At 36.3% G+C, this 19027-nt stretch overlaps 1 protein-coding gene across 6 annotated transcripts in view; it reads left to right on the forward strand.

The window, feature by feature from the left end:
• POLN (DNA polymerase nu) overlaps positions 1 to 19027 on the forward strand; it is a 92688-nt gene that overhangs the window by 67886 nt on the left and 5775 nt on the right. For all 6 annotated transcript variants that reach the window (XM_021396321.1, XM_021396320.1, XM_021396324.1 and 3 more), the window contains 2 exons: positions 2438 to 2516; positions 11846 to 11913. In XM_021396321.1, the coding sequence (XP_021251996.1) occupies positions 2438 to 2516; positions 11846 to 11913 (147 nt within the window). The remainder of the gene's footprint in view (positions 1 to 2437; positions 2517 to 11845; positions 11914 to 19027) is intronic.

Genomic DNA, 19027 nt, shown 5'->3' on the forward strand with positions numbered 1-19027 from the left:
TTTATGCTTACAGGTTCTAGCTTTTATTTTGTCACTTAGCTTTAGTCTAAGACATATGCAATATTACAAGAACCTTTTACTATATTTTGTTTTGAAACCCAACTCTTTGTAAGGAACATTTGAAAATAATTCTCTGAAGGGTGACAATAAGGGTGTTTCTTCAGAGAACAACGTTGAAAAACTGCCATATAAATTGGAAATGTAAAAATCGGCACAAAAATACTGAAATATTAGTTAATAGATTTATTAACATATTTCTGTATAAGCTGCTTGGACCCCAGTCATGTACAGAATTTAGCCACCTAAGGAACAAATAGAAACTGAGCTGGCAATCCAAAGCTGAGATCCCTCCTACTAAACCCTGGAAGCATTATTTCTTTATTTGGAAGATACTGACAGGGTTTTCATTAAGTTGTATTGCACACGTACAACTCACAGGCAAGTAAAAACTGCTTTCTAAATATGGTGATGGAGTGCTTTTTATAGATTTGAATTTTCTTTTTGAAAGGATCATTTGGTTTTTCTTTTTTTTTCTCTCCAAATGTTATTCATGTTAGTGTTTAATTTTAAAAATGACTTAAGTAATTATGTCATGTCTGACATTCCTTATAATTAGTAACTGAATTTAGTACTATCTCTACAAGAACACATACAGATCTAGAATTCTAATATATGCCCTGTAGCTTGAGTAATAGTTGTACTCAAGTGATAGCTGCCTTGGTGTACGAGGCTCACAAATGCAGAATTTTAAAGTATCCTTATAACATCTGCAGCAAAGCTTGCATGTTTGTACATCTGGGATTACCTGCACAAGCTTCTCTCGAGACTTGTGTTCACAACAGCCCTCTCCAGCTGAAGACACAATGCTTGAGCTAATACAGTGGGTCCTGCTGAGTGTATGGGGTAGCATTAATAAAGCTATGTGGCCCTTTGAGAACCACTTGCTTGTGTCCATCTGTCCAAAGAGCTTGGATCTGAGGCAAGGCTGAATCGTAGAATAGAAACGTAGAATCATTAAGTTTGGAAAAGACCACTAAGATCATCTAGTCCAGCTGCTGACACATGATCAGCATGCCTGAAACACTGGCACAGGACTGCTTGTGAAATTCTCCTACGTTAATGAGGCTAATGTATTTCATTGTCAGTTCAAATAATACTGGAGGACAGATCTGGAAAAAAAAAAGTTGTAACTATTACTCAAAACATGTAATATTGGAAGGTAAGGTGAAACAAGGATTAAAAACTTTAACATACTCAGTATTTCTAAATTTAATTAAAAATTTTGTTCTAGACTCAAAGTTTTTTTTAACTTCAGCTCTACTTGACTCTTGATGAAACACCTTTTCTTAGTTTCTACATCAATGTGTCCTGTTTTGTGTTGTATTTAATCAGTGTGCGACAACATCTGAAAAGAAAAACAAGAAATATATTTGGGACTAAATTTTCCATTAGGCATAGACATCTCAAAAAACAGCTGAGAATCTGCACTTGATATAGTTAATGAGTAAAAGAGAGTCTCAGCATGAGATTCAGATGCTGGCAGTTTGTTATAGAAAACCAGAAAGAGGTATTAAGTCTTTCCCCTGTTGGGTTATTGAGACATAACAATCTCCTCAGCCTGTTAGATACTCTTTTACCTCCCAGGAGAGTACCCTTGCTATTTTCCTAACTGGCTAATCTCTATCTCTTGATGTTGGACTATTTAGAAGAAAGAATTCAAGATTCACTGATTTAGAGGGTTCAAAAATGAAAATATATATCGTTTGGTACTTCTAGGATATCTGATGGAGCAAGAATTATGGCTTCTGGTCCTTAGTTAAAGGATTATTTCTGTACTTTTTCTGGTAAATCCTTATATAAAAGTGCACTAAAACCCTGTTGTGTGGTTCGGAGCAGGCTGTTTTGCCAAACTGCAAGCCTGGAGAATCACTCTGTCTCTTGATCATTAGAAATGCCTAATCCATTACACAACATGATACTGTTTCTGCACCGCTGCTCTTAGCCCTGTAATGTAATGAATATACATTACATACCCACTGAGTTAAGAAAAATCATAAATTAAATTACCAAATGAAAATATGGCTCTAAGACAAAATTCTGTCTTTTACGTTACAGTTTAATTGATTTATAGGTAAATTTTTAATTCTGATTTAGAGTTAGATCATTTCAGACTTTTTTTTATGGCAAAGAAGTTCTCATGAGTAACAAATTCACCTTAAACTAGCATATAATTTAATACTGTTTTCTGTTTTTAATTAACATGCAGTAATTTGTTATTTATTAATCTTATTATCAATTTCACATATTACATCAACTGAATCTGCTAGTTTTGCAAATTCTTATAATTCACAATCTTCATATATTTTTCGTTCCTATGCTATAAAACAGCTTTCCTTTTGCATGCTTTAAACTAAAAGCAGATCACTTTCTTCCACAGGATCTGCAGCTGATCTTTGCAAAATGGCTATGGTTGAGATTTTTGCCTCTGTTGTTGTTTCTCCAACTTTAACAGCCAGGTTAGTAATGAATGACTGCAAAAGTATTTAATTTTAAAACAAAAATAGTTGAAAGGGTTTCCAGCATTTTAAGCAGATGTAGAAATACTGTGTGTGCCTCTGTATCTTTTAGCAAGCAGGGACTTGTGGAATGCTTTTATACATCCAGAAGTTGTATCTTTGTGCTTAAACGGTTGGACCTGTAAAGCCATCCAAAGACAATGAAGTGCCCAGGGCCCATTTAAGCTCAGTCAGATCTAGTTCAGTGGTAGTTCCATGTCTTTGAAATTGAGCCCACTGATCTTATCCTTCCTGTATTTTGAGTATATTGTACAATGGCAATTGAATGTCGAATGGGCTGGGAAAAAACAGGAATCAGGAAACTAGTGCTCAAGCAAAATAAATGAACAGCTTTTAATCCTTGTGTAGATGGCTTTCTTTTGCTAAAAACCAAAAAACTAGGCCGTCGTTATTCTATTCAAAAAAAAAAAAAAAAGAGACCTTGTACTACAAATCTGAAATGGGAAATTGTTCTTTGGTGGACACACATCCAGGTAATGTATGAAGAAGCCAGAATTAGGCAGTTGTGGCCTGGGTGAATTTTTCTTTGGCAAGTGTAACTTTGGTTTAGATTAGTCACAGAGCAGCTGCCTTATGGGACAGTCAGCCAACAGTCTCTAATGGAGGTAAGTACAGATAGTGAAAGGGTAAAAAATACATTCTCTCCTTCTGTACCTACCTAACACACACATCTTTAAGTTCAGTGACCAGCTGTTTTTTGTAATTGTGAGAAAGCCAAAGGTTTTTGCGTTTAATGCTATGTCTGGTAAAGCTTGTGAATCTTGTCTTCTCTCAACAGAAAAGTTTGCTTGACTTGTCCTCTCTCAAAACAATTTGTTTTAAAAATGTAGTGCCATCAAATGGCTAAGGACGTAACAGACATGGGGAAGTACTGCAGTTTTACAAGTTTTCCTTGTGATGTGAAATCCTAGGGAAAGTGCTAGACCAGAAGAATTGCTGCCTATGCTTCTCATTCCTACCATAGCCTACTGCATATTCCTACCGCAGCTGGGAAAGACTAAGGCTGTAAGGTCAATTAAAAGAGACAGACTGTTTGAAACTTGAATTTTGAACTCCTGCCAGCCATTAACAACCGGATGGCTTTGCTAAAGGAGAGCCTTTTAATATTTACAAATGGCTCCTTGCTGTATTATTTATTAGGTAATTAGAAGCTCGGCTTGTCAGAAAAGCACACTCAATGCCTTTGTAAATTTTGTGAACACTCACCTGGTTAGAAGGTGGCTCAGGCATTTGAAAGCATCACTGTGGTCTTGTCAACAGATTAGGGTACTGGAACTTGAAAATTTGTGTTTCCACTCAGTCGCTTGTCTACCAAGTGACATTCAGCTATTATTTATTCAGTGGTCTGTTTCTTGATTTTCTTTTCAGTAAAGTCAGTATAATGATCCTAACATTCTTTGTAAAGCTCTTTGAAAAATATTGTTAAAAGGAAGTGGTACTGTTATTGTAGCAGTAGGAAAATACAGTAGCTCTTCCAAAATGAGAAATATAATCAGTCTCCTATTATCATCACATCAGATCATACTAATTCCAAAGGTAGCACACTACTATCTTTTCTTCTATCTCTACTCCCTTGCAAGGTTTTTTTCCCCTCTGTTAGAATTTCTAATTTTAGAATCAGGTTTTCACTTTGAACAACATATCAAAGAGAAATATCATTTACATATGCTTTAGAAGAAATTATGAGCCCCTTGTTTACACTGTGATACAGTATATCCTATAAGGCATAGCCAAATAGTGTCTAACGCCTGACATTTTGTCTACCCTACATTGAAAATTAAACAAAAAAAGAATCAAATTGCATTTTAGACAAGTTTCTTACAGTTTTTGATGTTAGTTTGCAGTTACATTTACAATCTTCATCATCAACAGTGCTGTATTCACATATATTGTAATCATATGTGAGCGAGTTCTGACCCAACGGTATGTAGCTTCATTTTGTATGACTAGTAATCATGACATTTTTCAGTTATTCTTTGGCCGGGTAACATCATGTTTGGAAGTCACTGGAAGCTAACCAATTACATTTTCTTGAAGCTGAGTCAGCAAGGCCCTCGTGAAGAGGCGGTAGGTTCCCCTATGGCTGATCAATGGCAGCTCTGACAACTGGGAGTCTCATTTTTCTCTTTGCATTGGACATCTTTTAATTCAAATGCCAGCTCAGCAACTCATGCTGTTGTCAATAAAAAATCAATCTGTTACCTGTAAATAATTTTACAGAAATGAGTAAAAGAAGCATTACATTCAGTATGTAATCTGTATGATAAAAACTGATACTAGTATGGTTTAGCTACTGCCATTGGTGTTAATGTGTATATTTTGTGTGGCATTGATGAGTAATCAAAATTATTTCTTTAAACTTCCTCCATATTATCTGCATCTTTGCTGAGATGCTGTTCTGCAGCTCATGGCCAAGTTGCTTACTGAAAATATGCTGCTGACACTCATGTGCTAGCTTTTACCTGTCTGGTGCAATTCACAGAACCTCCACAGAATGTCTCCTGCAGGCAGATGATAACAAAGAAACTTCTGAAGTCAGACCAAGGCATAAATTAGCAGCTGAAAGAAAGATTTGTGGAATTTATGAGAGTAGAAAAATACTTGGTGAACTTAGATTGACAGTTGTAGTTATTGTCTATTGTCATTACAGTGCCATATATATGGGAATGTGATATGGAGGAAGAATGTTGGCAACTGAAGGAAGAACAATTGCCTATACCAATTTTTGTAAAAATTGTCACTCTGTAAGCTGAAGATAGACTGATGTTACCCAAAGTCTATCTGGCACTGTATGAACTGCTAAGAAAGTTATTAGTCATTAAAGATGATAATATCCTAACAACATGCAAATTAAATTTAACACTTCCAAAGAACTATTGAGTCAGTTTCTTGAATCCAGCAATTCTGCTTTCTTACCAATTTATCGTTTCTGTAGCACTGGATCTTGTACCTCAAACACACAGCTTTACTTCTCAGTGTGTCCAGAGCCTGGCTAAAGTGATGGTTTCAGCAACAGGCCAGATACAAGTGAATGATTTGTAAAGTAGGAGCCATGTAAATAAGAGGAAAAGACACAAACCTATTTTCTTGGTCCCAGCTGCTCTTCTCTAGCAGTGGATGTTGGAGCTTTTCTAAGTCTTCTAAATGAGCAAACACTTTAATCAACATAATGATTTTTTTCAGCTGATTAACTAAAAATACAGCTTGCTTCCACACGTATCACTAAATTAATAAGAGAGAACCCTGACTGTCCCAGGAACAAGCACTGTGTTATGTGACCTGGAATTTTTTCTGATACAAATCTTGTGGTAAAACTCAAATAACTCATTTGCTGGAATTGGCTTTAGTTTTAGTTACAGAGAAGAAATAAGAGACGTATTATGAGGTGTGCAGGGATTCCAACACTAGTACTTTATTAACTGGTTATGTTTTCTCAGATTCATGCAAAAGGGCATAGTAATAAAGGGATTTCTTGGCTATATCATAGCTTCAGTATGCATTCTGTGAACTACTTGATGCTGCTGCTGTGTAGGATGGTTTTCTTTAGCTCTGAGTATAAAATTGTTGTCCCTCTACCTATTTTTTAAGGAATTAAAGAATTTATTTTACCGATGTTTCTTCTGTAGGAGGTATCCAAGATTTTCAACTAAATACTTATTGGTCTTGTTCTCTGCCCCATTATTACTTGTAATGGTCTGCTCTGAGTATTAATTCTTGCAAGAGTGTCATCCTTAACCTAGTACTGGAGAAACAGAATCACAAGGAAAAGAAAAAGTTTTTGATTCTCCTTGAGGAGAATAAGATTTTTGTTTCTCAGACATATGCTTTTGTTTCAGTATCAGAAGGAAAAATCCTAGATCATATGGCTGTTGTAGAAATTATTGGGAGCTCTCCGTAGCTGCTGTCCCCATCCAGTACGTATCTCTTCGCTTCCCAAGTGGCCAGATAACTTTGTATTTCTAGGTGTGCTGTGACCTAGCAAAATCATTGCTTTCCTTAGTATTTCACAGCAGTATTTTGCATGTATCCACAAGATGGTGAGCTGCTACCTGAACACGTTATGCAGAGTGAGCCAGAAAAAAATCTAAATGATCTAGTCTTTATAGAAAAAGCTAAATATATATAATATGCTTAAATATCACAGCTAAAAAGGACATCCATGATGTAGCAGGCACTTAAATGTACCTTTTTTGTGGGTCATTCAACACAAATAAATGCTTCTAGTTTATAAAAACCTTTGGTAGGTCACCTTTTAGATCGGTATGTTTTAAAACACTATGGGTACATGTGAAAATTCTATTCTTTTAATTAACCATCTGTTCAGCTTCCTGCTCTTCTTGATGTAACTGCTGAGAAATTTCACAAGTTAGCTGAATTTTTGTAGTTGAAATGTGAGAATGTCAACATGTCTTGGTCTTCAGTAGGAAAACACTGAAAGAGAAGTAACTTAAAGTTACTTCAAGTAACACCTATGCAGGCATGATATATTTTGAGCTATCTCTTTTATATTACTCTATTAGAAATCCTCATAGATACAGCTTCATGTGAAACTTGAGAGCTCTACAAAATGTTATGAAATTATCTTAACCTTGTTCCTTATTTACTTGACAATTTATTAGGCATTCTTTCCAGTTAAACCCATGTACATTTGTGGGGAAACTGTGCAGCTATTAAATAGCCAGTAGTATTTGTAGTATGTAAAAAATAATAATAATTTAGTGTAGAGAACACAGAGATTTCAAGAAGAATTGAATCCAGCATTCATCTGGTCTGTTATCGCCAAGTGTGGCCAGTAGCAGATGCTTCAGGAGGAAGGTGTAAGATTTTTTAGTAAGGATAGCCTATCTGCAAATTCTCATCTTTCTGTAATTGTGGGGATGTCTAAAGTCTGAAATAAAAGATTTAGAAATGTTCCCCCAAAGTCGTTGGATGTCATCAATTCTAAATGTTCTTGAAAATATGGAAGTGTTTATTACATAAGCAGTCTTTTTATCTTTTCTTTTCTTTTTAGTCTTTTTAACTTTTTTTTCTAACCACAACATCTTTTGTGCCCTTTTGGATTACTTTTTACTTAAACAAGACTTTTAACCATGTTCTAACGACAATTTTATAGTCTTCCATTATGCACTTAGGAATTTCAAATTCAAAAGGAAAAAAATGTGATTTTATGAACTGAATGAGTATTTTATTTATTAAAAAGGACAGGATGACAGACAAAACTAGTAATCTATGGAAAATAGAATCTGATAGTGTTGTTTCAGGAAATGCTGTGAAGTTCAGTGTTCAGGGAAATAGTGTTTTATAAGAAAACTCTGGGAATAGAAAAGGGCTGATTCTTTTAAAGTATTTCTAAATGCATGTTGTGGTTCTAAATGATCATTAATGCATTTTCTGAAGTAGTGTGCTTTTAGTAACTTTAAATATTTAACATTCTACATTTTTACTCTACCTATGTAAAATCTTAATTATTAACATTATTTTATGTTATTGAGTAAAGCTTTATGGAAATTTGTAAAAATTTAGCTAGATTTTTACTGAGACAAAAAGCTAGGATAGGTTTGAAATAAATTCTCTTTTTTACCCCTTCTCGAAAGAGAATCCTTTGGTTTTAGGAAACCAGTTCTTCAGTTATAATTCAATTCTCAGCATGCCTTCAAAATAGAAATAATTTGTGTAATTTTTCATAGAAATGTTATGCTGTTGTGCAGAATCAAACAACCTGATGGTGCCATGGCATTTTTTGTTGAAGATGTAAAGCTAACCAATAGAATGCATTAAGCACTAGGACATAGGTGTATCTAAACTACTTAAAATAAATAAAGATTAAGGAACTATTTAAAATAAATGAAATGATTAAGTGATGTAACCAGATTGGGTTCCTCCGCCTTATTCTTAGTCATAATAAGGTGCTCTTTATTCCTCATTATACATGACAATTGGACCATCTTATTTAAGACTTTCCTACTTAGCAAATTTTAGACCTCAATTTATTTTTTGTTCAAATTCTTAAGCCCATCAGCTCAATGTAATATGTGAGCTTCTCTCAGGTATTCTTTAAGCAGCTACTTAGCACCTTACTCCTGTGGCTTAGTCTGTCTCATTCTTCTCCTTCATTAGTGGGAGTGCAGGGGCTTCACTGGGGGATGTAAATAGGGACAACTATCATAACTGAGCTGGGTTTTAAGTGGTCTGGAACTGGCTTGTGACGAGTCTAGATTGCCTGCTTCCAAACTATGGAGTAAATTAACCTACAGTTTGTAGGAATTCATTAGTGCTTTATTGTTTGTATTATCTTCATTTAGACCAGTCTGGAAAGCTAGACAATATTAAGTTTTGAATTTGTTATTAGCAGCAGAAAAGATTCTCCTCGTAATACAAAAATGTATAACAATATTGTACAGAGGGCTATTCTCCATGTCTGATTTTAGGTAACTGTATTTGGGCATGGTAGCTCTACAAAGTCAGTGTGTAGAGATGGGGTTTTCCAGATGTCAGTTCAGAACAAGTGAGAGCCTACCTTAGTCCCTTGACCATAGAATGAGTATTAATTTAATTTGAGCGTATCTTGACCTAACTGTTAGAAAACAGCTTCCAGGAAAGACTTCTCGGAAGATCTTGTCTTTTTTTCTACCAATGGCATCTTCTACTGGATATTCCTACAGTAGCATCTGCAGCATGTCACACTGTAGAGGTCTTGTTTTCAGTTTAGAGAAAACGTTTCCTTTAATGGTGAAGAAATACAATTGCTCACCGGTGATATAATAGCTGTTTTGCTGAATTCAGTTCAGTAGCACACTCATTTCTCAACAACAGATTTTAAGTAGTCCTGGAAAAACTTTCAATTCTGTACTTCAGATCAGAGAGGTCCAGATCTAGAATATATGGCCTTACAGTAACTAACAAAATCCTATTATGATCTTATATTAGAAAAAAACTGACTGGATATAATAAAAAATTAAGCTATAGGGAGGCAAAATGAGCTCATCAGTTGAAGATTATGAAAAAATCTCTTAATAGTTCAGTTTGTTTTGTCATATATCAGATCCATTATATGATCATATGATTGTGGGTTCGGACTCGATGATCTCTAGAGGTCCCTTCCAACCCCTACAATTCTGTGATTCTATGATTATCGTATGGTAATGATAACTAGATGGATCCATTGAAGATCCAAGTTTAGTGTAATCCAGTTTACTACACATTTTAGCAAGCAGTAATGGGAGGAGCTTGCTATTTCAATATTCCTTCAAAGGGGTGATCTCTTTATTAAGCTATTAAACAAGAGTAGGTTTATTCACAGTTTTTTACATAATATGTATGAAAGGTGTATGTATGCACTGGAATGGTAAAAGCTATTAATTTTGAATGGAAAAATTACTTTGATTTTTCATTCATCTAAATTGAAGTCAAATAGGATAATGTCACTACTTTAAGAAACCCAAAATCAGTTTTAGTTCTAGCATGGAGATGAGGTGATTATTGATCCAGTGCTGAGTGTTTTTGAAAATCTGGTTCTTCCTCCATTCCTAAAATCTGACAAATTGATGATAAAATCTTTGAAGAATTTACAATATAAATCAAATAAAGGACAGTTCCTTACTAAATATTTAGAAAACTGGGCTCAAATTCTGACTGAAGTAATGAGTCACTACTCTGGTACAAATATTAACCAGTCTATCACTTTTTTATTTCACCGGTTTCATCAGTGCATTTCTTTTCACTTATTCCATTGATTCAAAGTAGATATAGAGGTTTTAATGTTCACAGCTCTTTCTGGTTTATACCTTTTTACATGTCACTCCAATGATTATGAAGAATCTTTTGCTTTAATTAATTTACTTACATTGGAAATTATAGCTTTTCATGTGAATTGTATTCTCTTGCTATAGATGATCCTGGGCTTTTTATCCATTTCTTTTTGTATCCTGTGTCCCAATTTCTTATTAGAAAAATGCTAATCTGTTTCACTCTGCTTCTGACTGTGGTGTAAGTGACTAATAATTGAAGACCTATTATTAGAGCTAACCACGCTGTTACTCAATGTCACATTGTAATTTAAGGCAGTGTGAAACTATCTTAGGATATTTTCCTGAAAGCTGTGAAAGTTATAAGTTATAACCATATCAGTGTTTCAGCCATTTCTAAAGAATGAATAACTGCTAGGTATTAAAAAAAGTCTATAGCAAGCATTTAATTTAAATGTTATATATGAAATGCAAAGAAATTCAGAAATAGATGTTATAGTTTCATGGCTTAGACTGCCAGCTACAATAGTTAAAGAAGTAATGAAATAAACCTAGTAGGAATGCAGTTTAATCAGACATGCAATATTTTTCCTTTCTAGGTGAGAACTGCACTCAAAGATTATATGTGCTAGACTAAATCTGTTCTTCCTCAGATGTGATTCAGTCAAACACATCTATTTTTTCCACTGTGATCTTATTTTTGCACACAAACCAGTAATTAAGGATGCTTATCCCTGTAAGCACTGAACAATTAAGACGCAGTCCATATGCAGGAGGCCTATTGATATAGAACTAATATTGACAAAGAAAAAAAACAAAGCATCAGTAGAACTTTATTACAAAACAGCTCTAACTGAAGAGCTCAGGTGCATGTTGTTGCATAGGTTTTAAGATGTTGCTGCTTTCAGCTGTACATTGTGTTCTTATGAAGACCACTGTGCCGATAACAGAGGCAACAAATCAGGTTGACTGTCTGTGCCTACATTTTTGTTCTTCAATCCACAGAATGAGGAGACTTAATTTGCTTTTATGTGAAAAGAGTATTTCCTGAGAAAGACTCGAGTCACTGACCAATCCTAGACTAGGAGTTACTATTGCATACCAGTGAGCCAAGTACTCTTGCTATTGACCTAATTTGGATTACTACAACAGCATATTTGCAACCACATTTATTCCAGCTTGGCTGGAGGAAAACAAGCTGTATTAACAAAGCAAAACCTGTCTAATTTCTTGCAGTTTTCTGCAATTTACAACTGTTTTAAGTAGTACCTTATCACATCATCGAATCCCTGACAGGCATTTACGAGTTAGCAAGCAGTTTTGACTTAAGACCATGGCCTTTATGCTTTCAGAGTATGTCCAATGGCAATCCTTTTAACTCCATTACTGAAGTTTTTAATTTTCTTAGGATTTTTATTTTCTCTTTAGTGTATGCACAGTTTACATGAAAATTGGTTGATATGAGTGGAAAGCACCGTTAGAAATGTCATGCATATTTTATCTGAAGTCTCTGAATTTTTTCAGGTTAATTGCTCAGATTCATGATGAGTTGTTGTTTGAAGTAGAAGATTCCCAAATCCAGGAATTTTCAGGTAAACATAATCTATTTTTTCTCCCTCCCCATTTCCCAATAACTTGTCATTTTTTTTTTCGAATAACATAAAATACAATAGCTCAGTTAGAAGAGACCTTATAGGATCATCTAGTCCTACTGCCCAGATGATAAAGAATTAATGCAACAGGAAGTACATTGATTCTCGTGATTAAAAAAATATGTGCTATGCCGATTTTTCTGAATGTTTTCCCTCACTGGTTCTTATGTCGATAAACTGTGATATACTCCTAATCTAGAGTTTGTTCAATTGCTTATTTGTACTTAGTTTCCTTACCAAGGTTCCCTTATTTAGTACAAGAATCCCTCAAAGAAGAGTAATAATATTTTCACCCAGTTTTTAAGAGTTGTAGAAGGAAATAAACCAGATTAAGACGAATGCCTTGGAAAGTAACTTCCTAAACATGTATGTTTGGGATCTGTTACATAAAGAAGTGTAAAATCCTTAATGAAAGAATGCAAGGTGCTGTAATTCCTAAGTTAATGTACTTGTTTGGGTTTTTTTTTAATATATTAAGAGAATTGTATGATGGAACTTTAAAAGTTGAGTGTTAGTAGAATTTCCTGCCTGCACTTTTATCCTCTCATCTGGCTTACTTACAGATGCTATTTCCTAAGCTAGAGTTTGTCTCCGCATCTGGTAAAAATTTAGCTAGCAAATGGCAGCAAAGACAAGGCTGTCAGGTCTTTTCTCCAGCAAGCATTGGAGTCATTACTGCAAGTGCTGAATGTTAATTCACAGACTTAGGTCTAGTCTGAAGTTGAAAAATGCCTTTGGTAAAAACAAGTGCTATAAGATCACAAATGTTTATGACTAACTGATACAAGAAATACATTGCATTATAACCAAATAGGCAGAGAAAGGTTGCATCTGAACTAGCATTTAACTTCCAGTCAGGAGTAGAGTATGAAGCAGATCTCCCTATTGTCCCCAGCCCGTTATGTGAACAGTTTTGGTTTATTCACAGTCTGAGAGCAGTTGACGCAGATTCATATCAGATGAAACTAAATAGGAAGACTCTTTTCTCCCAGACTTTTCCAGTTAGTTCAGGAGTTGTTAACTGAGGTAACAAATTGAGTATGCAAGTTTTAAAGAGAGGAAGGAGTGTCAAAAGGATATGGGCTTCTAAATCACTTCAATGCTTTGAAAGTCCAGATATGATTTTCATCCCATTACCCCAAGTTCTCTCTCTATTTGTCTTCTTATTTTTATTTGCTGCTATTCTTTAGCTGTTGGCTTCGTCTTTCCCTATCTAATGAATCTTTTTGTCCCTTCAGAAACCTTAAATTATAGAATCTGCTGACTTGCAGAACCCAGCCCGAGGCTTAATGACCCAGAGAGAAATCTCAGTGGTACGATCACTAAGCTCAGTAAGGCTAAAGAGCAGTGTGCGATGGCTTTAATTGAGTACAGCTCAGTGCTGTATTATTCTCCTGCATTCACTGTGATCCAAGAAAGCACTGGCCTAGTATTCAGAGTATTTGCGTTCTGATTCTAGTCATGCTTCTGATCTACTTTTTAAGGAAATCAACAGCAAACATATGTCTCGGCTTTCTTATTTGCAGAATGGATATGAAATCTTAAGACACTTCTAAGGTTTATAAATGAAGAACATAAAGACAACTCATATTATTTCAGTTAAATGATAATGCAGAACATAAGCTTTTTCAACAGCATTTCCCTATGGAAATGTCTCTTTTGTACTGCTTTACAACAAGAATGTGTCTATTTGCTTCTGAGACTCTCCTCAGTAGAAGCTGAGAGTTGCCACAAGTCAATAATACTGACAGTGCTTTCTCTATTCCTGCTTAGGACTTCATAGGCCACAATAAGTTTTTTCAGCACTCTTCAGTATACAGCAGTTCAGTTTATTGATGCATCTTATAAATTATGTCCAACAGATGATCTTGAATCTTTTTGATTCTATAAACAAGTGGCAAGCAAGAAGATATTCTTTTCTCTAACATCTATTTTTTGCACAAAATATGACATGTAAGTTCACTAGCATTTAAGTGTCTGTTGGGAGGATACTTTCCCCAGACAGACTCCAACACTCACAGTTTCATAGCATGCACACTGTTCTGTCTGGACAAGTCAAAATGTCATCTGTTTATAATGAGGCTTTGAGTGTCCAAACTTCGACATACATTGAAATATGGTAAAGCACACACTACTCTCAATTATCTAGTTTTCAAAATAGATATGGCATATTATTTAACTCAGTTCTCTATTTAGGACAAGAAAAAGCTATCAAAAAGATTTTTTTTTATAATCTTCTTTTTATTGGAGGATGCCTGGAAAGATGAAATCCAAACATTTGGTGGAAATTTGGTTTTAACAGAAGACTGTTACCTTTACCATCAATAATATGCCTGATTTCTAGGCAACTTGTCTGTCTGGCATCCTCACATTCTGAGCTCTCAAGCAACCCAGTGAGCAGAAAAGGAGATGGTATTTTGGGAACAGCAAAAAATGGGTTCTTGCATCTGAGAGGGCTCGGAGTCTCCAAGATCTGAAGTCTATGCAGTCAGGTACACAGACTGTGCCCAAATCAGACTTTGAGTCTTCAAAGGAACCCCAGAGAAGTGTTTGGGAATTGCGGAACCCAGAATTTGGTTTTTCATTTTGTGGAGACTACCTCTTCATGCTCTGCTAGAAATGCCTATTTGCACTTGGATTAATGTGAATACTTGAATACTAAAAAAGCAAATACACTTTTGGAGTGAAGAAAAGTAGATTTATTTATCGATCTGTTTGTCTATCTATCTGTTTATTTCTAGTACAGGGATATGCGTATATACAGCTATAAAATCTGGCTTCTAACATATATGCCATATATACTTCGTAAATTTGAAAGGTGAACTTTGCCTCTGGTAATTATTGTGGCGTGTTCCTTGTCACTATGCTTGCTTAACTGCAGTCATGATCAAGAATTATATTTCTGTGAAAGCCACTTGCTACTTGAAGCAACATATATTTATATATGTATATTTATACAAATATATATTATACATATATATATATTTATACATATATATATATTTATATATATTTCACCTCTGTGCCTGGGAAGGTCATGGAGCAGATCCTCCTAGAAGACATGTTAAGGCACACACATGACAAGGAGGTGATCTGAGACAGCCAGCATGGCTTCACCAAGGGTAGATCTTGCCTGACCAATCTGGTGGCCTTCTACAATGAAGTGACGGCATCGGTGGATGGGAGGAGGGCGATGGATGTCATCTACCTGGACTTCTCCAAAGCCTTTGACAGGGTCCCTCATCACATCCTTCTCTCTAAATTGGAGAGGTATGGATTTGAAGGATGGACTGTTTGGTGGAATAAGAACTGGTTGGCTGGTCACAGCCAAAGGGTTGTAATAAATGGTTCTATGTCAGGGTGGAGGCCGGTCACAAGTGGTGTCCCCCAAGGCTCAGTCCTGGGACCGGTGCTCTTCAATGTCTTTATCAATGACATAGACGATGGAATCGAGTGCACCCTCAGCAAGTTTGCAGATGACACCAAGCTGAGTGGTGCAGTCGATACATTGGAAGGAAGGGAAGCCATCCAGAGGGACCTGGACAGGCTGGACAAGTGGGACCACGAGAACCTAATGAGGTTTAACAAGGCCAAGTGCAGGGTGCTGCACTTGGGCCGGTGCAGTCCCAGGTATTTATACAACCTGGGGGAAGAAGTACTTGAAAGCAGCCCTGCGGAGAGGGACTTGCGGGTCCTGGTGGATGAGAAGCTGGACATGAGCCAGCAGCGTGTGCTGGTGGCCTGCAGGGCCAACTATGTTCTGGGCTGCATTAAAAGAGGAGTGGTCAGCAGGGAGAGGGAGGTGGTGGTCCCCGTCTGCTCAGCTCTTGTGAGGCCCCATCTGTAGTACTGCGTCCAGGCCTGGGGGCCCCAGCACAAAAAGGACGTGGAGATCTTGGAAAGAGTTCAGAGGAGGGCGACCAAGATGATCAGAGGGCTGGGGCACCTCTCCTATGAGGAAAGGTTGAGGGAACTGGGCTTGTTTAGTTTGGAGAAGAGAAGGCTCTGGGGAGACCTCATTGTGGCCTTCCAATACTTGAAGGGAGCGTATAAACAGGAGGGGGATCGATTGTTTGCGAGGGTAGATAGCGATAGGACAAGGGGGAATGGTTTTAAGCTGAGACAGGGGAGATTTAGGTTAGATATTAGAAGGAAGTTTTTCACACAGAGGGTGGTGACGTACTGGAACAGGTTGCCCAGGGAGGTTGTGGATGCCCCCTCCCTGGAGGCATTCAAGGCTGGGCTGAACATAGCTCTGGGCAGCCTGGTCTAGTGGTTGGCGACCCTGCACTCAGCAGGGGGGTTGAGATGCGATGATCTTTGAGGTCCTTTTCAACCCAGGCCATTCTATGATATTTCTACAAAAATACAGAAAATGTGGATTCCGGTACTTCATGTTGTGCTCTTCAAGATTACAGTGCATTAGGGTAACTTTTAAAGGTGTTTTTTTTTTAAGAACTCATAACCATGTTATTGATAGAATTAAAGAACTTCAGCTCTGTAGCCTGTCTTATATCTGGTACATATTAAGCATACTGTTTTAATGTTTTTTTCTCATACTTTAGAGAGTATAAAAAATTTCAGCTGAAATACTTAAATGGACTTATTTCAGTTTAGTTTATTTTTTTCTTCGACTTGTTATTCTGGCTTTCTTACATTTTATTTTGATATTAAGATCAGTTAAGATTACTGTTATGTAAAAATAATAGCTTAAATTTTTTTAAAAAAAATCTGTCAGCAGAAAATTTTGGCTTGTTGAATTTCCATGAAGTTTCCTTTTATTCTACTACAATTTCCAAATTAATGAGTGATGAGGCAGCTGCATAAAAAAGTGTGCATCTTCAAAAGGTGATTCAAGTAACAGAACAGAAGAATGAACTGGTCATTGCAAGGTTGTGACATTTTGTGTTCTCTGAGCTGCCTTTTTCTAACTGGAAAAACACTGGTGCTTAAAACAGAGATACCTGCAGATAGCCTTTTATTTGTAAAAATCCCTGTTCCTCAGATCATATGTCTGATCAGCTTTGGCTTGTTTCTGAAGTCATAATTTCATAGGTGAATGAGCTTGAATAATGTCTTCAGTTTGATAGGGACAAACAAGCTTTTGTTCCACACCAGTGCCTTTTCTTTACTCCTATTCACAACTCTTTGAATAAGCACATTTATTCCAGCCAGTATCAAGAAAATCTAATATGGGTTACAATTTCAGCTCATCTATGATGCCTTTACTTTGCTGTCATCAGTTTGGGGGGAGCAAAGATGAAATATGTAATATTTGAACATGACATACAAAACATTCCAGAATGAGCATAATCAACAAATCCCATAGTTGCTGACTGTGGGTTTTGAGAGGGAAGCTGCAAAGGCTGGGAGAACAGCATTTAACAGATGCCACTGCAGTATATGGCTGACTGCAAAGGAACATTTTAAAATTAATAATTAATATGCCCTAGATATACTAGAGGTGCTTGACAGAACATAAATAATCATTCTCCCCAAAGCCTCCAATCTAAATTTTAGAAAAGAAACAACAACAACAAAAAGGATAGAGACAGATCTGTTTAAACATTGTGTTATTATTCCGTAATGTATATGAGATAAAGAACATACATTTGCCTGTGCCTGGACTGTTTATTTTGAGCACTTAGAGAGGAGTGTTTTCCAGGAGATCCAAGAGAGGGAGAATCAGACATTATATACATAAGACTAAAGGGGACCTCTCATGCAATTATATACCACCATGCCATATGGTCTCTTTTATAAATGATCATCTCCATATGAAAAATTACTCCCACTTGGAGAATGTTCTAGATTCTGGAGAGATGAAATTCTGGAACTTTTAGTTTCCAGCCTAAATGTATTCAGCCAGTTTACCGACTTATTTTTGTGCAAAGACTATCAATTAATTTAAATGCTTACTTCTTCACAGACTACTGAACAGGAATGGTAATCCAGCCACTTTTCCTTGATATTTCTGTTATCATTAATGTATATTTCAAATCAGTTGTAAAATAGATGTAGGCAAATCTTTTGGAAACTTCCGAAGATATGATTTCAAAAGGCTGAAATGCAGGCAAAACCTCTTCAGATTTGTTTGAAATGAATGGTTTTACCATGCCACCCACTAAACTCTGGGAAGTAACAGAGAAGTCAGTGTGACATGAGAAATAAAATAGGGAGTCGAACTGACACAGAAAAAAAAAAACAAAGAAGAAAATCGAGTAAACCCATGGAGAGGTTTTTAATGGGTTGTCAAAGCGAATGAGGAACCATTAGGTTTGCTCTTGTTGATGTGGTCATTTTAATCTGTGCTTTTTAAAATTAAAAGCAGTTAAGGATGTGGCAGAATTCTGATCCTGCCAGATGCCTAAAGCAAAAACTGTGTGAACCAACAGAGAAAGATGTTGTGATCATCACTGTCACTGTGAAACCCCTTTTGGAGATAGCAGTTATATGGGAGACAATTTGCAAATTTAGAGGGGAAACCGATCTAATTCAGTACACGTGGAGATGGCACCTTTTATTGTACTGCTCCCATTTCTCAAGCCATGAATCAGTGCTGCTGACTTATGCTCCCTCTTTTGTTGTCCACTGGAGCTCTCTTTGTGTAAAAGACCTATTCCTCTCATTGTCTTGATGGTCTGTTTCTCTTTATTTATCTAACAGCACAAAAAATTGTAAGCTGCACATAGCTGAGTGTGCCCTTAGCTTTTTCATAAGTGCTTTGGTGGAATATTACAGAGCTGAGTGATGCTGTACAAATGTGGAATCCAGATGCTGTGCTCTCACTAAAGCTTTATACAGTCATACCTATGAAAAATTATTTACCCATGGACTGCTTGGCAATCCACTTAGCCTTCTGAAGGCATGCCACCTGGTCACTGTCCCGACGTCTGCCGCATTGCTGATCTCCCAGAGCTGGCAGCTTGTTTAAATTCAGACTGGGCTTCTCAAGACAGTCCAACACTCCTTTATTAATAGGCATCTTGACTTGAAGTGAATTTTAAGTAGATAATTAGTTAGACCAACAATTTCCTATGCTCTCATAATTAGT

This window comes from Numida meleagris, chromosome 4, assembly GCF_002078875.1.
Source record: "Numida meleagris isolate 19003 breed g44 Domestic line chromosome 4, NumMel1.0, whole genome shotgun sequence".
Lineage (NCBI taxonomy): Eukaryota > Metazoa > Chordata > Aves > Galliformes > Numididae > Numida > Numida meleagris.